This window comes from Aphelocoma coerulescens, chromosome 18, assembly GCF_041296385.1.
Source record: "Aphelocoma coerulescens isolate FSJ_1873_10779 chromosome 18, UR_Acoe_1.0, whole genome shotgun sequence".
NCBI lineage: Eukaryota > Metazoa > Chordata > Aves > Passeriformes > Corvidae > Aphelocoma > Aphelocoma coerulescens.
Window position 1 is genome coordinate 2,872,921 of NC_091031.1, and position 26,823 is coordinate 2,899,743.

At 46.1% G+C, this 26,823-nt stretch overlaps 2 protein-coding genes across 5 annotated transcripts in view; both read right to left on the reverse strand.

Annotated features, from left to right (window-relative positions):
- Nucleotides 1–12,156, reverse strand: part of AXIN2 (axin 2) — a 46,097-nt gene extending 33,941 nt beyond the window's left edge. Inside the window, exon 1 of the mRNA XM_069032301.1 lies at nt 11,789–12,156. The gene's annotated coding sequence lies outside the window, so the exon portion shown is untranslated. The remainder of the gene's footprint in view (nt 1–11,788) is intronic.
- A 4,719-nt stretch (nt 12,157–16,875) lies between these two features.
- CEP112 (centrosomal protein 112) overlaps nt 16,876–26,823 on the reverse strand; it is a 159,582-nt gene continuing 149,634 nt past the window's right edge. For all 4 annotated transcript variants that reach the window (XM_069032391.1, XM_069032389.1, XM_069032390.1 and 1 more), the window contains 3 exons: nt 20,547–20,648; nt 18,143–18,201; nt 16,876–17,279 (listed from right to left, as the gene is read on the reverse strand). In XM_069032391.1, coding sequence (XP_068888492.1) covers nt 17,276–17,279; nt 18,143–18,201; nt 20,547–20,648 — 165 coding nt within the window. In that variant the 3' untranslated portion in view covers nt 16,876–17,275. The remainder of the gene's footprint in view (nt 17,280–18,142; nt 18,202–20,546; nt 20,649–26,823) is intronic.

A 26,823-nucleotide genomic window follows, 5' to 3' on the forward strand; every position in this document is an offset into this window, starting at 1 on the left:
GGCATCTGCAACATGTGTTTTAGTGCTGGATCCCATTTATCCACCCTCTCTGATAATGGACTCAAGAAAAGAAATGCTGGAATAGCTGATTATTCTTCTCGCCGTAACTTCAGACAATAAAGTCAGATAAATTCCATACATTTAAGCAATACACCATTGTCCTTTCATTACACAGCCCCAAGCCAAGAGCAGAGAGAGCAGCTTATATTAAATTGATTTCAGTTCATGGAGAATGTAATATCGGAGCAGGCTCAAAACAGAGTTATTTAATACATTTAAAAGGATGTGGTTTCCACAAGCTCAGACACGCTGACATCTGCTCTTGAAGTGAACACGGATAATGAGGCTCTCCTGTGATACACCTGACACCAGCCAGCACTGGGACTGTGGATCTGTCACTCGTGGCTCCAATTGAGGTGACAAAAACCCTGGGTCAGAGACCCGGGGTCAGTCACCAAGCTCTGGCCTTCAGTCTGAACAAACCCACTGTGCTCCAGCTGGGACAGCTCTGCATCTCCAGACTGGAGCAGTGGGAGTTTTGAGCTGTCACAGGAGGACCACCCCAGCCCTGGAAGTGCCCAAGGCCAGGCTGGACAGGGCTTTGAGCGCCCTGGGAGAGTGGAAGGTGTCCCTGCCCATGGCAGGGGGTGGAACAAGATGGTCTTTAGGGTCTCTTCCCATCCAAACCATTCCATGATTCTGTGACCGCTGGACCAGCTGCAGTCACAGCTGAGACACTGTTAAACACCCTGGAGTCAAACCCAGCCCTTTGTCCTGGAGTGCACTAAAATAATAACCTTCCTAATACTGCTATTACACCGATGCAAATCAGGAGGAAAGGATTACACCATTATAGAACCTGCTGTACACCAGTAAGAAAAAAAAATTCGGAGTAATTTTTCTTCTCTCAATGATTTTGCAGAGGCTGAAACAGCTGGGGAGGTTTTCCCTGACCACTCAAGTTGCACAGAGCCTGGGCACCCGCTGAAGTGGCAGCAGCCCCTCTGCAGAGGGGAGCGGGGATGTGTTTTTTGGCAGCAGGGCCAGCCCGTTTCCTTGGGCCACCCCCTTCATTGTGAATGCTTCAGGCATTAGCTCAGGGAACTCACCCAGCTAAAAATAACCCTTCCCGCACAAAAAATAGACAAAGAAAATGGCTATTTATACCCTGGATCAATTCCTGGGCTCATTCACCATGTGGCCCCTGGAATGGCTGCACTGGATCAGGCACAAGGAGCTGTGCAGCTGCACCAGCAAACCCAGCCCGGGGTGACCACGGGCACATCCCTGGGCACGGGGGGAACCCTGACCCCACTGGGCTGTAAACCAGCTCAACATCCACAGATGACCTTTATTCCGGTGATTACCAGGGGCTGGAGATAGGAGAACTGTGGGTGTTTTTATCATTTTCATTTTAGTCTCTGTGTTTTCAGTTTATATTTTTTAGGTTTGCCTCACCTGGCTCCCCTTCCAGCTGAGTCAGGGCTGTTCCTCTATGTGCTGTTTCCAAATCTTGGGTTTAAGTGCCACAGAAAGCGAAAGAGCCAGCTCCAAACGCCCAAAGAGAAACAGAGGATCAGCCAAATAGTTTGATAAAACTCTGGGAGAATGATCCATCCTCATCTGCCTCAGCAGACAAGTTTAAATATGGATAAAGACAGTTGAAGTAATATAGATGCTTTTTTTTTTCCGTGTTGTTTTCTGTTTTGACTTCTTTGGGATCATTCAAAGGGAGGTTCAGGCTTTGATCTTCTCTATTGGCAATATTTTCTTCATCTAGGTTTTTATAGTTTGAGAAGAGATGTTACATGCTTGCAAGAGAGACTATCAATATGATGTGGGCCTGAACAAAAAACCTGGTGTCAGGTTCTCCATTTGGAGTGTTACCTCAACCTTTGAAGTTTGTAATGATTCAAAAGCATCTAGAGCTGCTACAAATGTTAATAAAATTAAAGCCATCTGAAAGTGAGGCTTGCATGTGCCTTTGAAAGTAGGTCTGTGATCAGTTATTACCCTCAATTACCTTGTTGTCCACTCTTTTAGCTCGAGGTTAAACTCTTAACACTTTGCTTTGAAGTGGTTATCCTTTTATCTATGACCGGACTGAGGAATTTAAGGGCAATAATCAATGAGAGCTTCATAAGAATAAAGGGGAGACAAGGCAAGGAAAAAAGGTGTGAATGTGCCCTTAACGGCTGGCTGGGGGTTCGGGGGGCTGGGGGAACACCGAGCTCTGGCAGGAGCCTTGGGAAGGAAAAGAAAAGGGGAAAAATAAAGGAAAAATGAGGCGAAAAAAAGGGGGGGAATGAAGAAAAAAAGAGGAGCCCCAGCAACTTCCAAATCACTGCGAAAAATAAAGCAAAAGCACCATCCCGGGGTGGGGCTGGGCGTGGGGAGCACGGCGAGGTGAAGCCTCATCAAAGGCGCAGAGAGATACGATTAAAGAATTGGCTTAATCACGGCTTTGATGTTCGCCACGGCACCTCGCCCCGCTGGGCCCGGCACGGACGGACACGGGATGGGTGCCCTGCGCTGGGGCCCCTCCCCGGCCCCAGCAATGACCCCCACCCCAAAGCAAGGAGGGCCCGGGCCCAGCGTTGGCACCGGGCGATGCCCAGCAGGACACGGGCGACTCCTTCTCGGGAAGGATTCCCTCCCATAGGATGCCCCAGCGGGAATCCTTCCTGCCTTTCCCTGGGAGCAGCAGCACCTCTGCCACCTGCACCCCGCTGCCACCCAGAAGGTGCTGCCTTGGCCACCCCTCCCTGCTGCCAACAGCCACCACAAAGCCACCGCGGGAGGCTTCTCTCCCTTCTTGGAGGACGGGGAAGGAGGCTCAGAGAATTCTCCCGGCTGCCTCCTGGTCCTGCTGTCCTGGTCCTGGCACCAGGGTGCTGGGGACATCCTTGTCACACCCTGCATGGACTCCACTCTGTGACCCAGCCCTCTCCCCACAGAACCACAGCCAGCCCGCGCTTTCCCCATCCGGGGAAAATCGGAGTAACACTCCCAGCCAATTCTTTTGGTTTAATTTTTTTTAATCCGAGGTGCCTAAAGCGAGGTGTTGAAACGCATGTTGAGTGCACCACGTTTGGCAGGGGACCAAGCCCACATGGCCTGGGTTTGTGAAGTCCTGAGCACAACCTCGGTGTGTGCTCAGCATCTCCCAAAAAGCTTGCACCGCCGCGCTTTGATCCCGCGCCAACCTTTGTAGCTGCGTGTCTAATTTAAGGTGCTTGGGTTGGAAAATGTTGACAATTATTGTTACTCTAAAATTAAACCAGTGCTTAATTATCAAAATTGATGGTAACTTAGAGTGGCGTTTTCAAGAGAGCCTCGGGGAGTCAGAAGGAGATTTTCAAAGGCGGTTTAATGTCTCAGGGCCACGTCTCCCTCCTCGTACCTGCACTTTCTTACTGACTGCTCCTGCTTCAGCACCTTTCTAAGGCCACCCGAGTTGTGCTGAGCTCTCTACCAAGAGGGTACAAGGTGGACCTGAAACCATGAGTACAGACCAAAATCTCCAGCCCTCCAAATGCACTTGGCTAATTCACAGAGAAAAATCAATTGGCTTTGGGTGCCTAATTCTCCTATAATCCTTTAGATAATCCCAGCTTTAGGCTTTCAGATACCAATAAAAAACCAAACAAACCCCACAATACAAGAAATTCATGCAAATAGAATAGAAAACCAAGATATATTTCATATAACTTTCAGATACTCTGAACTTAATATGAAGTAGGTTGAGGACAATAGCAATAAAACATTGCTCAAGAGAGAGTAAAGGCACAAGACCGTGAAGCCCGAGGCTGAGAACAGAGTTTCGTAATTAAGTAGCCTCCAGACAACGATCGTCATAGGCAGGCATTACTCAAGGACCCAGCCATTATTGCTTTCATCATAATTTTTCAGGAGAGGATCTTTTTCTGGCCTGGCTCCACCTTCATTCAAAGCTCCCAGTGGCCCCAGCCACTAACGAGAAAGCGTTGATTGAGAAATGCTAACGAAGCCTGCACAGACACGGCGTGAGGGGCGGCTGTGGAGCTGGCACGTGGCACTGGGGGTCCAGAGTGGGGGTGACACCAGGCAGGGACATCAAACACCATGTCTGGGATGAAGAAATGGAGGGAGGGAGGTCATGGCTGGTGGCCGGTGCACCCTGGGGTGCTCGTGCTGCCACAGCCTAGACTGGGGGATCATTTGCTGGTTCAGTGGGGTCCTGCTGGTCTTCTCCATCAAATCAGTGGAAAATGTCCTGACAGGAAAGGTTTTCCAAAGAAAACTGAGCCAACTCAAAGAAAATCCTGATAAACCCTATATTGCAACTAAATACCTTCTTTTTAAAAATGCAATACAACACAGGAGCTGTAGTTTTACTCTGCATTTCACAGACCCAGATGGCATCTCCCATGGAAGGCTTGGACAAGGAGAGTGTGGGGGAGTGGAGTAGCACACAGTGGCTGGGCCATGGCAGTGCCACCCATCCATGTCACACCACCGTGTCCATTACAGATCACTGCTGCATCACAGAACTCCCACTTTCTGGGGTTTGGCTGCACCTGGCCCTGGAATTTCAGCTTTGCTACAGAGGGGAGGAAAAAAGCATGAATTAGAAACTCCTCTCTGCTTGTAGAAAATGTTGATTTCCCATCAAAACTCAAATTTGACTAAAAAGTTCCAGTTGATCGTCATTCCCCCACCCGGTGCTGAGTGAATCCCGCTGGAATCGCAGGATTAACTCCCATCCCCTGACGTTATGCTGAGCATGACTGTGCCTGTCTACGCTTAACTGCTGACCTATCTTAAACATCCCACTAATTAATATGCTGAACCAAGGTCGTGTTCCAACACGGCCTCATTTTCCAGTGAAGAGAAAAGCCAAGAAGGATTAGGAACAAATGGGAACAGCCTGAGATATTCCTCACACCCCAAGCCACGGCAGGTCATTGCTTCTCTACCTCAGAGCCCTTCATGCACGAACCCAGAGGACCAGAGGAGCCCCTGTGCCAGCTAATTCCTGGCTAAACAGTAATCCCAAACTGTGGCAGCAAAGCCAGGGCTGAGCCACTCACTCCTGCTCCAGCTGCTCTGATCTCTGGCCAGTTATCAGCACCTGGATGCTCAGGGAAGGGAAAGGTGATCCAAGGAGGTAACAAAGGAATAAAGTTCTCCTTGTTCCTGTAAAAATGCTGCTGCTGGACAGGCTGCCTTGACTGGGTCAGGGCACAGCCCAGCTCCTGGGGAGCCTCCTCGGCTGCTGGAAACCCCTGCCCTGAAGAGCATGGGCTCATCCCATGGAGGGCTGGGCCCCATCCCATAGGAGGGGCTGGCTGTAGCGACACCCTCTCTTGCACGATGATTATTACTCAATCTTCTTTTTTCAGCTTATTATATGGAGGAATGGAGTTAAACACAGTAGAGAAAATCTCTTGGCTCTACATGACCCCAGTCCCTCCAAAAGCAGCAGGGTGGCCGAGCACACCTCCCTGTGACATCTGCTCCCCGAGCTGGACCCCCGGCACACACAGGGGGAGTTTCATCTCCCAGGGAACCAGGAGTGACCCAGGCAAAGGCTGCACCCCATGGTGCCAGCAGCCCCCGAGCTGCTGCTGTGCTCACAGGTGCCCTGCCTCAGATCCTCCCCAGACCCAGGCAAACCTTGCAGGAAGGGGATCTGCTTCTTTAATCCTTGAAAGAAGGAAAAAATGGCACTACCAAAAACTCACCTACGCAGAGGAGCACAGGAGTCACAGGACCCCTCACAACCCTGGCCCCATCACACCTCCAGGAAGGGAGGTCAGTGTAGCAGCAGTTTCCCCCAGCTGGACAGGAGGCATGGGCTGATGAAAATGAATCAGGTTCTTTTAAGGCTTTAATTAATTTTCTCCTCTGCCCAAGATAAAGGGTCCTCTCTGGGGTCTCCTCTTGATCGTTCCCCCACCCACCCCTCCTCCAGCACCATCCCTCACATAAGATCTTCCCTTTTTCTCCCTCCAGCAGGTTTAGGAGAGAAGGCAGATAACAGGAGAGCAACTCCTCTCCTCATGTTTCACCTATTCCTCCAATGTATTACCCCAAAACCCCTCCAGGACATACTGGGGCAGACTGGTCCTATGGGAACTTCTCTCTCTGATCCACGACCCAACACCACTGCTCACACCAAATCTCCCACCTCAGGTGTCCCTGGGAAGGAGCAGGGGATGATCCCAGGCTCCTGCAACACATCCCTCCCTCCAGAGGGGAGCCAGGGCTGGGTGAAACCTCTCTGGATCCCCTCAGAATGGCAAGGGGGGAGGAGAGGCACAGCTGCCCTTCGCGAGGCCGCAGTGAGGTTTTGTGACTCCGGAGAGTTGGCAAATCCCCGGATAAAAGGGAAAATATGTTCATAATAAATAAGACTGAAGTAACATGTTGCGAAATATTTACTCCCTCAGAAAGGCGGCTGTTTGCTTTCAGTGGAGCTGCATCTGATCCTCTGCCAAGCGGGGCTGAGCGCCTGGAAAAGAGACTTTGCTGTGGTCAGCGAGGGAAAACCAGGTGCCCAGAAAGTGCAGGGACTGTGTGTGCACAGGCACACGTGAGCAGCGGGGAGATGGGCACAGTCCCAGGAATCCCCAGCTCCTGAGAGCCCCACGAATGCCTCTGTGAGCAGAGCCAGCCTGGAGCTGAAACTTTAATTTTAATGCAACTAATCAGATGTCAGTGTAGAGACCGAAGGAAGGAGAATAGAGGGGAGAAAAAAGAAAGAGGTGTTGATAAAATACTTGTTAGAAAGAAAATTGGATTAGTGGTGCCATTCTGGCCATGAAGTTCTTTGAGCCAGAGAAAAGAAATAATAATCTTGTTTCTTTTTTTCCCCGTCTCTCTGCAGCCCACAGAAGGCCTCACAGCCAAAACATCAGTCCTTCTAATCTTATTTTCTTTATTCTAGCATGTATTTTATTAACCCCTTTTCTCATTTAACTGCTATGAATAGCTCAGTGGGTAACATCCTTCTTAGAAAGTGAAAACCTCCTTGGAGATGCGGTGCAAGGAGAGAAATGCAGACAAACTTCCAGCTCCCGCACTCAGAAGAAAAGCCCCCTCTGTAATCCCGTCTGGAGAATCCCAACATTGTACCCCAAGGTAGCTGCCAGCTCCAGGTCCTCTCTTTGGAGCAGGAACAATCAGGGAATTTATCTGGGCACGCCAGGAGATTGCTCCAGCTCTATAAACTCCGTGGACATGGATCAGAGATTAGAAAATAAATAAACGCCCATGCTGCTTCTTGGGAAAGTGTCTCTGTGTGTGTGTGTGCATACAGCACCCTAAAACCAAGTCAGGCATCTGAATTACCTTTTTACAGCTTCCCTGTAAATCACCTTTCCTTTACAGCTTCCCAGAAATTCCCAGTGAAATTCCCAGAATGGACTGGGATGCTCATGGGAGTGAACCCAGCACTCCTGTGCCTGGGCTGGGGGCTCTGGGCCAGGCATGTCCTGCTGCTGGCACAGGGGCTCCAGTGGCTTTATCCCACCAGCCCAAAGCAAGGCTGGATTTCTCCTCTCACACCCACAGCAGGATTTTGTGCCCCAAGTAAGACATGGGATGTCTGGAAGCTCAGGACCAGCCTTCCCTCTGCGCAGCAGCGATATCCATGTGGCCAAAAGGGGAGAAAAACCATAATTAAAACATCAAATCCAAGGGAGACAGTCCTGGCCTGAGCTGCTGTAAGTGGGAACAGAGATTTGGCCTCTCCATAAAGAAAATACCAGCTCCAGCGAGCTTGGCTGCTGCCTCCTTCCCTGTGAGCAGCAAACCTTCCTGGGAGAGGGGTGGGAGCGGGATCCAGCCCCGCGCGATATTGGTGTGTTATTTTCCTTGACAGCTGTGGTGTATAGTGGTAAGTGCATGTTTAATTCATTCACAATTTATGGTGTAATGAGAACAATGAATGTGTCTGAGGGAATAATTGCTTCACGGCGGGGATGCTGGAGAGTTCAAGTTGGTTGGCACCTGGACTTTGAATCGGGGCTGGCAGGGATTGGCTCCGGCGGCCCCACAATGGCCCCGATAACAAAGCAGTGGGGATGGGGAGGGGGTTCAAAGTCACCCCGTGCTGCCTGGCCGAGCTGCAGCAGCCTCTCCATGGCAGTGGCTGGATCCCAGCCCCGTTAGACCCGTCTGGCCCCAGTTACTGGGCACCCAGTGAGGGTTGTGCGTGTGGGAGCTGCTTTTCCAACCCGTGTTTACAAGGGAATGTTGCCGTGCTGCAAATCCGTGTCCCTGGAAAACCAGTGCTTCCTCCACCTCCCTCTAGGATCGTTTCACTGCTTGGTCCTGGCTGTGTCTGCCAAACCCTCCTTTTGTTGGGGGTGTGGAGAGGGGGTTGACCCTTTCCAGTGTCCTCAGCAGCCACATGGAGTTTCAGAGGCCTCAGAGGTCAAGAGCATCCATATGGAGGGCCCAGGAGCTCCGTGCGTCTCCCAGCTGTCCCCACGGCAGCTGTGCTTGCTGCCCCGAACAAAGCTCATTAGGGGGCTCGTTAGGACACACAGGGGTTGCTCTGAGCTGTCCTGGAAGAGCCCTGGAATCACACCACGCCCAGGAGAAGGCACCACATTTGGCTCCATGTACAAACAGTTCCCATCCATCAGATTGGGAGCAGGGACATCCCATTATCCATCATGGGCTCTCTCCCACAGCACTGAGCAGGGCAAGATTTTGAGCCAACAACAAAGAGATGCTGATAAAGCATCCCTAAAGCCTTGGTCCATGCAGGGGGGTCTGCAGCAGCCCCCTCCACAGCTCCCAGCTCTTGGCACCCAGTGGAAATGCCAGTTTGATTTTTCAGAGAGATGTGCCAAAGCATGAGCAACAAACCTTCCATGCCTCAAATCCACCCCGAGGAGATCAACCATCAATATGGGGCTCTTGGACCCAGCATCAGCGCTGGGGCGAACAGGCTGTGAGGAGCTGGGAGACTCAGATGCTGTTGTTAATTATTACACCATTATATTGGGGAGCTGTGCTAGAGACCATCAGCACTCAAGCTTTTCCATACATGGACTGTGCAGGATGGAGCTGGGTCCCTGTTCTTCTCCATATGGGAACGCCACGTGCTGGGGACGGGCTTGCCTTGGACAGCTTTCAGAGATGCTGAGCTGAGAGCCCTGTTACACATTAACTCCCATACAGGGCTCTACAAGATGTTTTGAACACATATGTAACACTTGGGACTAAATGGAGGCTGCTTTTAGCTGGGGCAACATCTGGGTATGAGCAGATGTGGACCAAGCTAGTGAGCAAACCACTGCAAGGGCTTTTCTTTAGGGACTGAAGGCATTTTTCCAAGGGGTTAAGTGGTTTAGGTGCATAAATTTAAAGGAACTTAATTCAGACTAAAAAGATCAAGGCTTTAGGCTGCTGTGTCCCCTCAAAAACATCCCACCTATCTGCCGATGGGAACAGCCACAGCTGGGAGTGGAAGACAGAGCTTAGGTGCAGACAGAAACATGAATTTGTAGTCCTGACAGAGAACCTTGTTTTATCCCATCCACTCTGAGGTTAAACACGATGTTCTGTCAAGCCACACAAGGAGGAAAACAGGGTTTGGCAGCGGCGTCTCACTCGTGTAACCGCGTTAAACACGGCACAGCTCCGCGGGCCGAGATTGCATCGAGAGGAGAGGCTGCCAGCCCCACTTTCATCTGTACTCAGGAACATCCAGGAGGCAGCGTTGCTGTATATCCATCACTCCTCTCTCCCCCCTGTAATGCTCTGCCTCGTCACTGCTTTCCCTGGAGCTGCTCGCTGTAAGCCCTGACACTGCTCTGCCTGGGAGGGAAAATAACAGACCCCAGTGCTTAAAGAGGGACCAATCACGTCTTTGCCTCTCCATGGGCAAGCAAAGGTTAAACCCAAAGGTGACTGCAGATGCAAAGTGCGAATTGAGTGGGGTTCACACCTTCTCTCCCGGCTCCATCCCCTCCCGGAGCTCAGCTGTGAGCTGAGCTCCCCCGAAGTCCCATCCCCGCAGGAGGATCCAGACCCACCCCCATCCCAATCTCCAGCACAGCCCAGATGACAGGTCAGGATACAAATAAACCCACCCATAATTGCACATCGTTAATTACCGAGAGTGTTTGGGTTTCTTGGAGAACATTAGGTTGTGAAGACGCTCAATCAAAGAGCCCTTGGGGCATTCAAATCAAGGCAAAGCATCAAAACCCAAGCGCTGTTTTGCAAACACAGCTTCAAATGAGCGGTGGGGGGAGGAAAGGCTTCCCCCCCGCCTGCCCGGCAAAGAACAAGGCCGGGAAGGCTCCTGGCTCCAAAGCCGGCGGCACGCAAGGGCAAAGGCTGTGACCTCGGGGTACAACATCTGCAGGAGCCTCCGGGGACTCCCAGCACCGCACCGAGGGTGATTCCAGCAAGGCTTTAACCACAGGCACCCAGGGAGGTGTTTCCTCCGCTGTATTCTCCCCAGCCCAACCTTTTGTGCCCAGGCAGGGCAGCTCTGAGGCTGCCCCTGCACAGAACTGGTTTCCACCAGCCTGCAAACGATTAGGAGAAAAATCAACTTGGGGAGAAACTTCAGTCACAAAAAAATTTGTGACTGATAACTGCAACCTCTGGAAATATTTTTAGCTACACCAACCTATGTATAATACATAACTTTGATTTTATAATGATGGAACAGTATTGCAGGTGAGGTATGCAAAGAAGGAGTGAAAACAGCAAAAAGTGAAATAAAAAAGGAATAATCACAAATTAAAAAGAGAAGGTAATTAATAACACCAAATTCAGGGCAGGAATTTCTGATCACAGTCAGGAACAATGTAAAAGAGGATTTCAATAATATTTGGGTAGTAGTTCTTTTTCTAATAGAGACGATCTTTTTCAGCCAAACCCACTGGATTTGAAGCGGAAAATTAATTCAGGGAAGTTTTAAGAATAGTGTCCCTAGGCCACTTCCAAGTCCCTTTTGGTCTTTAGATCTCTAAGTACAAGTTTCTAAGCATCCATGCAGCTATTTCACAGCTTTGCACTCATATGGGTATGTGTACATTTACTTGGAAATGGCTGTTGTATGAAAGAAAAGGAAAACAAGGATCCAGAGAGGGCTGCTCACATCAGTGAGAAAGCTTCTGGGAGTTGCAAGAATTTAAAAATATTATTTCAGTTTATGCTTGGCATTTCTCACTCTCTTGCTCACAACCCTGTACCTTACATTGACCACGTTCCTGAAAACAACACTGTGGGCCAAACCCAGCATCTTCTGTCAACACAGTACAGAGGGACCACCAGGCACTTCCCATCCCATTCTCCTACAGGATTACCACAACTGCATTTATTTTCTAAAGTGACACTGAAATCTCACATTCCTATTGCAGGGCTCAAGCCCAGCAAAGCCCTGCTCCTCCTCTGCGAGGATAACAGTGCAGTGACCAGGGAGGGAGGGGTCCCTGAGGGGCACTGGTGCTCACTTGCCTCCAGGTGCTGACACCCTGAGGTGACACCTGCTGAGGTGGCACCACACCAAGTCACCCATGGGCTGGATCCTGCACAAGGCTCAGCATCACAGGCCAGCTGAGCACAGCTTTTCACAACAGCTCCTGAGAGAGGTTTGCATTGCCTGGAGAGAAAGGATCAACCTCCACTAGAAACACAGGAAAGGGAATAATTTACAGCCCTTACTAGATCCACCAGAGAGGTTAAATATGCTGATTCCACCAACATACCCCAATGAAAACCCAAAAAAACCCGCCCACTCCACACAGAAAGCTCTTCTACCCCACCAGCTTACCAGGGGTAAGAACTTCAGTCATCCTTTGCAGACCAGATGTTGCATGAGCCTTTCTACAGTCACCCAACAGCAAAGTTGGAGCAGCTCACAGGCTGCTGAAGGATTTTTCAGGCAGGAAGATGGTGGAGATACAGTTGAACTTGATGTCTTAAAGCTCTTCTCCAACCTAAATGATTCTGTTTGTACAGTAGTGCTGTTCAGAGAAGGAAGCTTCAAGGGAGACATTTGGGAGCATAAACCAGCTCAGGTATCACCTGCACTAGAAGCACAAGTCAACCACCCATCCTGGCTGTAGGGCTGAAACCCCAGAAGGTCCTTATTTATCAGCACATACAAGGATAGGGATAGGCCTGAAGTGAAGGTTAAGTGTTTGCAGATGGGCTTTATTGAATTAGGCTGAAGGTTCAGGTTGGAAATGCCCCTCTGGGAAGTGGCTGGTTTGTCCTGCAGCTTTTTTGTCCACAATCTTTGGTCCTGCTAGTGTTGTGGCAGGGTTTGGGGTGGGAGCTGGACCCTGGTGCAGGTGTCTGGTTCCATTTTACCATGCCCAGTATTTATATTTCAAACTGCAGCAAAGCAGCTCAGTGGTGCAGGAAGAACCACTCCAAAGGTCTGAACAAAGGCAATGGGGCAGCACAGGGCCACCACCTGTGCTGGAGCAAACCTCAGATTGTGGGGATGCTTCCAGGATCTCCTGAGCAGAGCAGCAGAGTTTTCATTCAGAATTTTCATTGTAAATTCAGATCTACACTGAAATTAGTCAGTGACCTCATCCAACAAGGATGAACAAACAAGAAGATGACAAGCAAGTGTCGATAAGTCTCAGAAGACATAATATCATTCCTGAGCACAATTAAACCCAGCCGTGCAAACATCCAGGCTCTGACTGATCATGAAATCCACATGGGGTTATTCACGTTCTTAAGTCTGTTTTTCCACCACCCTCAGATGCAGGGTATGACTTTATGAAAACTGACTGTATAAAATTTAGGTGAGAGATTTAGATGGGCTCTGAATGTAAAGAGAGAGAGTCAGTTCTGAGGAATCCCTTTTTGAAAACACTTGCTCTGGGAGAAGAGTGTTCAGCTGTGGTCCTGAGACTGACCTGCCACATCCTCAGTGCCATGTGACACATCTGAGCCTGTGCCAACTAAATCTCATTGAACAAGTCCTGCACTTCCTGCTCCAGCACTTCCCAGCGCTCCTCAGTGAAGAGCCAAGGGTGGTATTACTTCCCTGATTTCAGCCCAGGATCACTTCCACCAACAGATTTCTTACAGATTCTAGGGCTAGAGCTTTAATGAATTCCTTGAATCCTTTCTTTGGGCAAAACTGGACAAAGTTAACTTCAGTGTTAGCTTGAGACAACAACAGAATTAGGACTCACAACCTTCTTTTGAAAGGATGGTCAACTCTGCCTGGCATTAAACTGATACGAGGTTTCAGTGGGAGAAGAACAAGATTCCTAAAGTATAAATCTGTTGAATAGATTTTATAAAGGTGGAAGTATTGTTACAACTTCACTGCCCAGCTGAGATGAAGGTGCTCCTTTACTTTGCTCATTCTACCAACACACATTTCCTTGTTTTCAGCCCCAAGTACTGAGTTTGGATCCTGTGTTGCCATAAAAAAGCCCATCTCCATTCCCACTAAGCTGTATGTCCATTTGAAACAAACAGAATGTTGGGGCCCAGCCCTGCAGATAAAATTGTTTTAGAGAGCTGCTCAAAGGGGGTCTCAGTTCTAAATCCTCCTTGTGTGAAGGTGAGCTCCATGTCCACCTTCCCAAGGGTCTGCTGAAAATACTGCCCTGAATACTGGACATACCTGGGTTGAAAGGAAAATTAAAGTTTCCTGTTAGAAGATGGAGCACCATCAGGAAAGAAAACATCTCTTCTCCCAAGGATGCCTGGAAAGAAGCAAAGCTCTTATGACCTGTAGCCATAAATTCATGGGATGAACTATCCCATAGTTCATGGGATAAAGGGATGAAAACAGATTGCAATTATGGATGGCAGAACAAGGGCACAGTCTCCACTCTTTTAGTTCCCTGGTTCTGTCAGTGAAGGAGAGACCAATTGTGGCAGCAAATGGTAAATAAATTGTATTTTATCCAGGGGTTTGCCTTATTTACATTATGACAAATGCCAGATAACACCACAGAGCTGCACAATCACTGTGCAAAAGTGCTACAAACTGCTCCCACATGCAGCACACTCCCTCCTTCTCTCACGCAAGGCACATTTTTGCAGGATCAGACCCTCATTCAGTTCTTTCAATGCTTTTTCACAATTTTTTTTTTCAATTTAGGGAGGAAAAGTTTTATTTAATTATCTTTTTTTTTTTTTTTTTTTTTTTTTTTGTGGTTTGAATTGACCAACTGCATATTGTCCCCTGGCTTTATCAAAGAAGCCACCAGTACCAGAGCACATCTAATTTTAAGAGAGCTTTAGTAGGCAGACTTAAAATTGATCATGCATTTTAGTTTCAGTAACTTGCAATTTCTGCATGCTTTGATAGTGCACTTTAAAGAACAAGTCTTTAATGACAAAGACTTAAAGGAAATGACCTTTCTGAAGAAAATATCAAAGCTTGGAAAAGATAGCTCCTTGGAAAAAAAAGGCTGAATTAAAATGACCTTGTGTTCTGAAACTTCTTCATACAATATCTGACGTCTTACTTTTCCTTTGTACCCTCCAAATGGGACCAAGTATAATTTAGCAGTGTGGTGCCTCCAGTCCATTCTGTGATTTGGGGAGGACTTGCAGTGCATTAAGAGAATTAAAAAAAAAAAAAAAAATCAGATCCTATAGAGATTCTCTATCAAGACCTCTCAGCATCAGGATCAAAGCTTTGTGTGTTTTCCAGAAAATGCAATAAATATTTTCTTCTAATTGTTGTAAAATATTTTTCTGTACAGCAAAATCATTTCTCAGTTTGAAACCACCACAGTCAGGAGAGATTTGGGCAAGTACCAGGAGTATCTGCTGTCCCCAGCACAATTAAAGCTCTGTTGCAGACGCAAGCAGAAGGAGGGACCTTGTATCCCTTTTCTTCCAGCTGGGCCAAAATGGAGCATTTTTGTTCCATGTAACACAAGAACTGTGAGTGGCACTGAAACAAGGTGTCACCTTGATAAGGGTCACCTCCCTGGGTACTGGTGAAAAATGGTACGGTGACATTTTCTTGGGGGGGTTTGTAGAGGGTGAAACAATCTTCTCTCACAGAGCAAAATGGGTGAATTAAATCAATATAAAATAGAAACAAGGTTGTAACCACACTCAAGCTGGTTTGGCCAGAGCTTGTTTGGGGACAATGAAGCCAACTCCTGGCAGCTGGCAATTCCTTACCAAGTGGGGAAAAGAGAGGCAGAGAGCAAGTAATTACTTCGGAAATCTTTCTAATCCTTCCGTTTGGACTCCTAACTCTCACTTGTTCCAAAAATGATCAAAGCAATGTTAACAGCTACAAGAGAATTCCACCCGCACTCACATTTAAGTTCTTACAAGGTTCATAAGCACCTTCAAAGTGGTCCTCAAGCTGTAGTTGATGCTGGAGAGAGTTTCATAGAGTTTTGAACCCCCCTGACTGACCAACATCTACTTTTCTCAAACTGCTTTATGACCATCAGTGACATCAGCAACCCAATTCCATCAAAAAGAAGGAAATTCAGGAATTCAAGTAGCTAGAAGAGGGCCCATGTGTTTTTTTAATCGATGTACACCCCTTCCTGCTGTCAAAAGCATTAAAACCACACAGATATCACAGAAAAACACAAGCAGAGAAGCAGAATCAAAGATGCCTCATTTCCCTCAGGCATGAGAGGAGTTGTCACTGTCCCCACCTCTGCCATTTGGACATGGGGCCGTGCCCAGTGGGTACATGCCAGTGCCCACAGCCTGTTCCTCCTGCAGAGCTCAGCCACTGCTGCCCTGCACCTTTCAGGGTAAAAACATTTTACACAATTAATGCATCCCAACAAATTCCTGCTCCTACATCTCCCTGTTCCCCCAGGCAAGGCTTTGTGGCACCTGCCACAGCACCTCCTCCTTTATCAGAGGAGCCGTGACAAGCCCTTATCTGTAATTAGAAGAATCACTTGTTGATTCAAGGAAGGTGGAAAACCTGCCCAGGCCCCAAGTGGGCTGACAACCAGCAAAGCACCCAGAGCCGGAGCTGGGGTTTGGCACGGAGCGCACCGGTGCTGCCAGGAGGAGGGGTGGATGGAGCCAGCCTGCCAAAGCCTCTCCTCCTTGATCTCGGTGCCAGGAGCAGATAAGAGCCCAGCTGGTGAGCTGGGGCTTGGCGGCACAGCTGTCTCCACCACGGGCACTCAAGGGAGCTGGACCCTTTGAATTCTGCCAGGCCACGGCACGGGAGCACCGGTGACACCGGGGCCAGGCTGGAGAGGTGGCCATCCCCTCCAGCAGGGTCTCACTGGTGCTGCCAGGGCCACAGCTGGACTTGGAATAGGAATTTCTGCCCCTTCTCAAGCACTGTGCCTTGATCCCAACACCAGCAGCAGGATGGTGCCCAGGAAGAACAAAGCCATTCCTGTGTTTGGCAGATCTAAATGTTCACATTCCAAATGTACCAATGTCCACTCTGGCTCATGGATGGCGAGGAGATAACAGCACTGTCCCATGGCTGGCCAGCTCTGAGGGCTGACCAGGTCCTTCAGCTTTCCATTGCTCCTCAAACCTTATCCCAGAAAACCCTCTGGAATCTGCTCAGATTTCCCAGGATTGTCGCGGAGAGCCGGCACACGCCCACATGGCACCAAGGCCATATCACTTATGACTCTTTTCCAACAACATCCATGACTGTGTTATCAGTCCATGAGGAAGGAATTCCCTGTGCCTGGAGTATCCAACCCCACTGACAGCCAGAGCTGCCTGCATTGCCACCATGGTGCTCTCATCCTTGTGCCAAGATAACCCCTTGAAACACAGCACATAATCCCACTTAACAAAGCCATACAAAACTCCCCTGGCTACTGAGGTGGGTGAGATGCTCAAGCAGGACAATAATGTCAAAACAAAAAGATAAGAAAATAATAATATTTTAATATTATGTAAACACATGGACACAGAACAATGTCAAAATATGTTAGAATATCTTGGACAATAATAATAGTAGTAGAAAATGGGGTTTTCTTCATGTTTTAAGGTGAAAAAATGGTATTGGGAAGAAGTAACAAAAATATTAGTAGAGCAAAGTCTACTTGCTCGGTAAGCGAGCTCAGCGTGGCGTGAAACCGTGTATCAAAAGCATAAATCTGTAATAAAATAATGATAAAAAAATAATGGAAGGAAGATACAACAAAATCCATGCTGGCATGAGCTATGAATATGTTTTCATGAAGTTCATTTTTTTGTGATAACAAAAGAACCACTAATCTTTGCATTATAATTTACAAGAGCCAAATCTTCAAACCTATTCAAAGCAGTCCATTTGGCAATCACAGAGATCCCACCGATCCATCAGTTACCTGCAAAGGAAGAGATTTTTGTTAGTTATACCTTATTATTCTTATTATAAGAACACAACAGGCTGAAAGCAGGGCTGGGTCCTGTGGGCAGCGGGTCTGGAGCTTTCTATTTATCTAACAAAGTTACCTATGCTGGACTTATTACCAAGGATCTATGACATTTTCAGTTTCCAGTTAGCTTTAGCTAATTCCTGTTAACAAGTAATTTAGGAATAATATTTTCACACAACTGTGACGCCGCTAACCTTCTCACAGTTGCTTAAATATCTCACAAATGCTGACACTATTTTTACGAGCATGCATTCTTAGTTGCAGAAACCCTCATGTGAGATATGAAATACCATCAATGTCTATAAATACAGTAAAGATGGAGTGGCTTTCCTAGGAAGTTTCCTTGTACTCACCTCTCCACGTGAATCACTTACTCTAAAGGCACAGCCAGGCTTTTTATGGCTGCAGCAGTTGCCATAATTTATATTGGAGGGTGTAAACGCCTCAAAAAAAAAAGCTCAGGCTTGTGGAGATCCGGTGCTTTGAAGATGTGATCTGTAATATTCTGCCTTGCATCATTGTTTTCTATCTTAAAAGGAGGTGGCATCACCGCAGAGCTGCAGCTGTGCAGGAGCCACCGCCTCATCCTCGACGTGCAGGCAAAGCCCAGACTTGCAAAGCACCTGCAACTTCTCTAATCTTGCTCTAGCAGCACTGACTAAGCACTGGGGAAAAATTCTCAGATGCTTGTTTACTGAAAATAAGCTTTTAAAACTGCACCCATGTTGGAGGGTTTGAATTAAGCTGTAAAACTTCAAGAACTGGACCCACAGGTGTGAAATGGTACAAATTGATCAAAGATAATCCCATACTTTTTGGCGTGGTAGGCGGTCCGGTCTTCCTGGAGGACTCTTTTCAGCAGAAAACTTACCTGTAAAATACATCCCACATGAAAATAGGGTACAAAATTCCAATTAATAGATTTGTGCTCATTTCATAAAAGGAATTTTTCTGGTCTCTCCTGCCTAAATAAAATGCGGTAACACTTTAGCTGCGTAGAAGAATTAATATTTAATAGAAGACCGTTCTCTTGGCTTCCCTGGCTCTCCTCTGGCTGTGCACTCTACTCCTTCAGGAACAGAGTCGAACCAGTTGTTAAACCCAGCTGGTGGTACCATCTGGGCTGTGCAAGGGCTTGGGAGCTCCCATTCTCCTCACAGCTCCCATGTGATTCCTGTGCTCTGATCCCTGCACTTTTGCTCTTGTGATTAAGGTACTCACCTGTTCTTCAAATTAATGCTTATTAACACACTGCATCCCCTGTTGGCCATCTCACCAGGAGCAGACAGTCAGGCAGCAATCCTTTATACTTAGCAACATGTTTAGAAAACTTCACCCAAGCCTCAAGTATATATTCCTTTCCTGCTGTTTATTTTTATCCGCACACGGTGCTTTTACCCAGCCTATCCTCTTCATCCTCCTCCAACAATAAATAATCCTGACAGGTGCAGAGATTCCAGTGCCCTTTTTGTCTGATGTTTTCAAACAGGAATTTCAACAATTTTCAAAGAGCAGGACACCTGTGCTTCAGAGAGAGCCCAGCTCCCAGAGTGGTCTCTGACGCCAGCGCGTGTGGAAACACAGCCAGCAGCGATGGATTTCTGGGAGAGCACCCAGGTTTTCATGTGTGCAGTTACTTTTACTCCTTTGAAATGCTGCTGCTGCTGCTGCTGCTTACAGAAGCCCTGCAGGTGGATATCAGATTCTACTTTTTCTTTTTTAACTCATTAAAAGGTGTGGTATTCTTGTATTAGCTCAGAGTGACGCTTCCTATCAGGCAGTGCTAAGAGTCCTTTTAGGAGTCTTTAAAAATAGCTTTTTACTATGAACTGGAAATAGAATTCCCCAATAGACCCTTAAATATTTGTTTCCCACAACTATTTAAATGAGAAAGAGCATCACCCCCACTAGGGATCCCTTGAGGTGGACGCAGAATGTTTACAACCAGAGTGTTGAAGTTGTGTCACCACTTGCACAGGGAAATGTTGAGTTTCCACCATGAAAATTTCCTACTTCCATTGAAGGTGGCCTCTGCCAGGGGAATTGTCTCATGCAGAGCAAACTATGCTATAGAATAACCCTTACGCACGGCAAAGAGAAAAAAAGGGGACAAAACCCCAAATACATTGAATTACCAATCATCTCCATAGAGAAGATAGCATAAGACAGAGAAATGAGATGTTGTAGATCAATAATTTCTAGAAAAATGGTCCTGAAAATTGGCACAAGGATGTGATGATAATGGGCCTGAACTTGTACTCCATGTCCTCAGGTTTCTGCTTTTCCCAGAGCTCAGGGCAGCTCTGAGTCACCAGCTTGGCACTGTCCTTGTCCCAATTCTTCCCTTCAGCCAGGACATCCCAGATCCCAGATCCCAGTCCTTCCCAGCTCGGTTACATGCACTGATGGCATTTTCCTTGGATTCCCATTACTCCACAGCTATGATCACCCTTCTTTATGGCTATTTATCCTTCCTCACTGGAGTTCAGGCAATGATGACATTTTGTTTTCGTCCAGCTCCCAGTACACTGAATAGAAAAGCCCCAAATAACTTCTGTAGAAACCATGTGCAAGAAACACACCCAGTTCATCAGAAGTTCCCTATTTCCAATCACATTTGGATATTCCTATTAGGCAATAATAGGAATAATAGTCTAGTTCATATAAATCATACTGATTCTGCATCACTGTAGAAGAGCTGGTGGTTTGCAATGTTTAAGACAAAACATTACAGAGCCTCTTTATATAGGAAAATGTAGAAATATCACAATAATACTTTAGACAAATATCTTTAAAAAAAAATCCTATATGCTTTATTACACAGGCTGGAAAGAAAATAAAATTATTTCTAATCTTCTTCTTCACCCCCTATAGGCAGTCTCGAAATGATCTCTTCAGGAGAAACAGGGTAAGGGAGATGAAAGATAACTGTGAGCTGTATTTGAAAGGCTGAGGAAAAAACCCTAATACTGAAAAAAGCACAGTTTTTCCTGGAAGAAAAATCTGGGACCAAAAGATACAACGTGGTAGCTCTCAAACTGGAGGAGAAAAGTTTTGTGAAATATGACTGAGTGAAAAGCATGTGAGTGCTGCCATAATTTGGTGTTGAGACTTATTCAGTACTTTTGGCCAAATTTCAGAGGGTCATAACCTCCTGTCTAGAAGAGGTGGCTTTTCTCCAGCCCAAAATGCTCAAGATGAATAATAAGAATTTACCTGAGATTTTAAAGATGAAATGGTGTCTTCAAATTCCTTCTTGGAAGATGCTGGCATCAGCCCTTTGAGTATTTTTTCATATTCTTCTCGTATAGTAATCAACTATAACAGAATAAAGAGAAATTTTTATAGAGATGGCCGCTCTTAGATGCTGGAAAGTACATTTTTTTGCTTCTTTTGCCCTGTTTGGAGGCCAAATAAACACAGGATTGTGCTATCAAAAGGGAGAGGGAAGGAGAGAGAAGAAAGATCAGCAAAGACCTGTAAAGAGCAAAAGAGGTAAAAAAGACAAAGAAAGAAAAAGAAAAAAAAAATAGATGGAGAAGGAAAAAAATGAGAAAGGAACAGTAAGGCATTTGTTTGGGACATGGTCTGAAGAAGCAATAATCATTCTTAAATCCAGCTGAACTGAGCATTTATGCAGACACACCTTGCAAATTGACAGTCAGAAGTTTTCTGTCTGTCTTTGGTGGGATCCGAACCAGGTCAGTGGGGTGACGTTTGTCCCTTGCTCCCTTAGACAAGGTAAGTTACTGTTTCCCAAGATATATTTTACAAAATTTCTCAACTTCTAGGTGCTTTCATGGACATTTTTTAAAATTACTATTCACCATGCAACTATTTTTTTATTGTACTTTTTGTCTTCCTCAGCTTCATGGAGACTACAGGACTTTCAATGAGTAGATTTGAGCATCTTAGACCTGTTCCAAGACCCCAAAACAAGGAGGTTTAAATAGGGGGAAATTTTCATCTGCAACTTTATTCAACAGATGCTGAGTAAACAGGAGTTACAGAGCAGAGTTACATGAAGAGAGATCAGGTGGAAGGGTTGTGCTTCTTATCTCTCCAGAGTGGTTAGATTTGATGAGTTTTGACCTGGGGTAACATGGAGAGTGTGGCTCAGGTCAGCCCATCACGTTCCTTCTTGGCTGAATCAGGGCCTCACATCTGTAGTTAACTCCCAATAGGATTAACTGGTTAATTCAAATTAAGCAAGGGCTTTGGTGTTTTTCTGGATTAGCAGCTGAATATGTAAATAAAGGATCAAAGGGCTTTGATATCAGATTAACTCATAAAATATATTGAAACTTTCAAATGGAATCTTTTTTTTCCCCCATGGGTTACACACCAACGCCATTTGGTGCTGGTTTTACGTTCCCAAATAGCCGATATCTACCTCTGCAACCACAAATCCAACCCTCAGTCTTACACCTGAAGAAGCCACAGGTTCCAAATCCCAACTCCCAGAGCTCCCAGAGCTTCCACACGTGAGAACCCGAGGCCGAGTTCATCCTGACACCATCCCATGGGAACAGCAGCTCGCGCCAGAATCTGCATTATGCAGCGTGCAATTATCAATACAAAAGGAATAGAACACTCTGACGAAATGTTAGGAAAATTCTCCCTCTGAGTCACCCTGATAGGCAGGGGGAATTGCCAAATCTCTATGCAAATGGACAATTAGAGGCTTTCCTTGGGAACTGCAAGGAAGTGATGCCACTATGCAAATCTGAAGGGAAAAAAAAGAGGTGAGACAGGAAACCTCGTTTGAACTTCACTTGTGTATAAGCCAGCGATCAAAATTTATGTTTTTGAGGGCTACACCAATAAATTTATGCTACTATTTCTATCAAGGCTTCCAAAGTTATGCATAAGTGCTGTGCCAGGATAAATATTTTCTGAGCCAACAGCTCATTTGGGTGGGGACCTTGATAGAGCAGAAACATATATTTCAGTTGATTCAACATGTTCCATTTATTCTTGGTGAGACAAGACCAGAAACAGGCAGCCAGAGCAGCAAAATGCTTTTATTTCCTAAATTTTGATTAATAAAGACCTATTTAATGGGTAAGAGGATGGATGATCACCTGGCCAATATGCAGATGCAACAGAAGTCTTTTTTTTTTACAGCTCTGTGAGGGCAATAATAATTTTCTAATTGTGCAACAGTTTTCTTGCAACCAGGTCACTGGTTTTAATGGTCTAATCTGCAGTTGTCCTCTAAATAAGTGCTTTCACAATGCTGGGAACATTTGTTATTAACTTTGCAGAGCAGCAGAGGATCATTCCCTTCTGACACAGGTGTTTCTTGGAAAGTCAGGAAGAAGAAATGTTGTATTGTGCTTTGAAGTATGGAGATATCTTACAGGGTCAGCTGAGAATGGGGAAAGAAAATGAGAAACAAGCCCTGGTAGCTGCGGTTTGGCTTGCGGCTGATCCCTTACTCTATTTCAGAGACAAGACGTGCACTCTTTTTTACAGTGAAACCTGTTCTTTTGGATACAATTCCAATTTGTTTGAGAAGACAAAACATGCTACTTTCAGCTCTGCTCACTGGTAATTGCATCACAATAAGATGAAAATAAGTGCCCAGCTGTTTCGTGCTGTATTATGGTAAGCAACCTGATGGTACTTTTGGCTGAAGTCACTATCAAGGTTTATTGACCCAAGAGATTAAAATAGTGCATGGCAAAAATCTAAATCTCTTCTTACAACTGAAAAATAACATTCAGTGGGCTAATGGATACTCATTTTAATGGCAGAAGGTTTTTATTTTTGAACACTTATTTTTCACCAACGAAAGCTATGTCTGCAGGGATAGGGGTTTTTGTGCCTTAAAGGCTTTTTTGTTCTTTTATAGCCTCAAGCTGCCTCCCTAGGATCCACAAATACTGTGTCTCCTCTTGCACTCTTGAGGGATGTTTAAAATTGCAATTCTTCATCCCTCAGGAGGGCTTTAGTCTGCTGGATGAGGATGGCTCTATTTCATTTACTTGTGTTCATTTTTCTTCGGTCCTGAGAAAGCTTTTTTTTTTAAAATTCATTTTGGTGAGTTGATTTAATCCATGAACCCCCAGGAAGGTTTTACAGCTTTTAATATTAAGCTGCCACACTGTTCTTTGTTTATTCAGGTTGGTGGCTAATATATGAGGTTTTGAGTTTGACCATCAATCATCTTTTGTGTCAGCAGAAAGCTGAAGTTGCCACATATAGCTCATGTGTGCTTGGTCACGTGGTAAATTAGTAAAAAAAGAAGATATAAATAGTGACACAATTACATCAAGTGATGCAAAAAGCAGGGGACTTGGAATTTCATGGCTACACTGAAATTGTGTTGGGCATTGACCATTCTCAAAGAGAGAAAAGCTGGGTTTGATGCCCAGAAGAGAAAGCCAAACCTGAGCTTTCCAAACCAAGCAGCCAGGCCTGGCCCAGTGCTTATCAGCAGAATCACAGAATTGTTTAGGTTGGAAAAAGCCTTTAAGATCAAGTCCAACCATGAACCAGCACTTCCAGGGTCACCACTGCCCCATGTCCCTCAGCACCATGTCCACACATCTCTGCAATCCCTCCAGGGATGGCAGCAACCACTGCCCTGGGCACTACTGCAAAATCAGCTTCAATTCTACTACTCCAAGGAGTCTTCTGGTGGCACAGCTCAGTTTTGCAGCCACTCATCTTCTCTACAAACCTCAGAGGGATGTTTTGGGGCTGGATTAGGAGCTGGTGGGAGCACAGGAACACGCTCCATCGGCTCCTCACTGTGCTCCAGTCCCTCTCCTTCCTTTCTGAACAACCCAAGCACATCCAGGAGGAATACAGTGTCTTCATGGTGACCAGATGAATTTTAGCCATATGCTACCAACAGCCTTGCAAAGCATAGGGTATTCTGTGTCTCTTCCATGCCCTGCACCAGATCCTACTCAGGTTCCCAACACCCAAATCTTCCCTCCTTACAGCCCACAACTCTGTGATGCTGAGTTCATCCCTGGTGCAAAATACCCATCTCATAAAAAAAAAGAATCCAAAATTCAAAAACCCCAAACAAACACAATCTTCCCCAGCCCTTCCACCTGTAAATGACTTTATCAGAACCAGGGGAGCATAAGGAAACTGCAAAAGAAACTCTGAAGTAAATGAAGGGACCACAGAAAGTTCGAGTTCCTTTAAAAAAAAAATCTTGTCTCAAAGGGCATGAAGTTAACGTGTTTATGTCAGATAAGAATCAAAAGACAGTTGCCTTAACCAGGGTGTTGTGGCTTTTTAAAAATCTTAATTTCTGCCCGTTTATAATATTTACGCAGGATAATGTGTGCCAGGGAATACTAGAATAGTGACCAAAAGGCATAATTAGGATCTTCTAGTTGTTACCAAATTTTCTCCATGTTTCAGGGTGAATAAGTAATTTCCTCGCTCTCCTAAATCTTTTCCTATTTAAACGATTGTGTGCTATAATGCTGTTTAAAAGAAAAAACTCCTTAAAAAGGTTATGGATCTGGTCTGCAACATCTCTGAATGGAGACAGGAAAGATCTGCTGCAATAAATCTGAAGACAGGTTAGGGTTCCAAAAAGGTAAAAATAACCCCTTCAGTCTTAGGGAGATCATTTAATCTCAGAATAAAGTCTCCTCTTTCTAAATGAGGATAATAATAATAATAATAATAATAATAATAATAATAATAATAATAATATTGCATAGGTCAGCTTCATTCAGGTGGTTTGAAGACTGCTGAAGGAATTTTCTGAAAGCATTTTGAGAAGGGCAAGTGAAGGACAAATTCTTACAATGTCATCCCAATTTAAAAAACTTAATCAACAAAAAAAAAACCCCAACAACCAAAAAACCCACCAAAAAAGACAAACCAAAATGCAACCAAAAACCCAAACAAACATGCAAAGAGTGATTAATCACTTCTTGTTTGTGTCCTCCCTAATTGCAGATACTCCTCCTTTGCTTCTCAGCACTCCTGAAGTTTTAAGCAAGCACAGCTCCACTCCCACAAAACCTCTGTGAGCCCAGATGTGCCCTTTCCTCCCTCAGCTGGCCTGTGGGACGCTGAGCAATGTCCCCAACCCGGGAACAAACCAACCAAAATTGGCAATTTCCTTAAATTTCAGATCTCTCCGGTTTCTATTGTAAGAGAACATTTAACTGGAGCTTGAAATCTTCTGCAATGATTTTTCCTAATGAAGAATCCAATGATGCATCAATTGTTTCAGTGAAGATCAAGGTCTGAACATTTGTCTTTTCAGAAAATCATCAAACACGAATATCTGCTGCTTTTGAGTCCACATTCTCTCTGGTTTCAGGCACTGGGAATTTCAACTCTCACTGTGCAAGGCCGTTGAAATATGGTTCCCCCAGATTTAGAGGAACAGCATGCAACTCGATACAAATGTTCTCGGGTTCTTAAGAAAAGTAATGAACGCCATAAATCCCATTAATTTGGCTCAGCTGAAAACAGCGACCGGGCGAGATCAGCTGAGCAAGTTATTTTGTCAAGTGAACACCATGTTGCTCTCCACTGAGAAAATCCTGCTGGAGCACCTCCCCTGTACTGACAGTTCCAATAAAACATAAATTGGTGGCATAGCCGTCCCCTTTGTTTGTCTGTCTGTAGCCAGTAAACCATCCCAGCATCCAAGACATTTTTGCCTTGTTGTTTTACTAACCCACGGGGACCTCCAGCCCTGCCGAGCTCCTCGCTGGGCACTGAGTTTGCTGCTCCAGGTCATTTTTTTCTTTTCCCAACCTGCATCCAAGTGGCCTTATTACTTCAGTGGCTTGTGTTCCCATCTCTCTTTTCTTAACCAAGATCTCCCACCTGGAAAATCCTCTGTTTGTAGTTAAGCAATCTGAGTCCATATAATTCATAGCTGCAAAAGAAGCTTTTTGAAAAAAACCACCACTGGGCTGCATATGGCAAGAACAGCATTCCTGGGATTACACGACTTGGAGAGGAATAAAAGCTTTCACTGTCAACACCACGGAACAACCAGGAATGTTGTGGCTAGAAAATTCACGCTGTTCTCTCAGCCTCCCCCTCTCCAGGGCTCTGCTATTGTTCCAGCTGGGATTTGGAGGATCCCGGACTTATTTTTTTCTCCTTCCAGATGACTCATGGCAGATGCCATCCTTGCTCCCCCAGCACTCTTCCCCTCAGCTCGTGTCACTGCCAATTCCTTTGCCAGCCCAGGAGGTTGGGATTGCAGAGGAGGGTGAGGGAACATGGGAGGAAACCCCCCTGACACCCCCTGATCCAGAGGAACCAGACCCAAACCAGCCCAGCTGCTCCCCAGTGCTGCTGGGCCAAAGCTGAAAACACAGAATCACAGAATATTCTGGGCTAGAAGGGACCTACAAGGATCATCAGGTCCAATACATGGGGTTAATTTCAGTCTCTGGCCATTACTAATGCGCTATAAGGATAATTAAGTATGAAATAAAGCTCTGAGCATCTCTAACACCACTGCTGGAACACATTTATGTGTTTC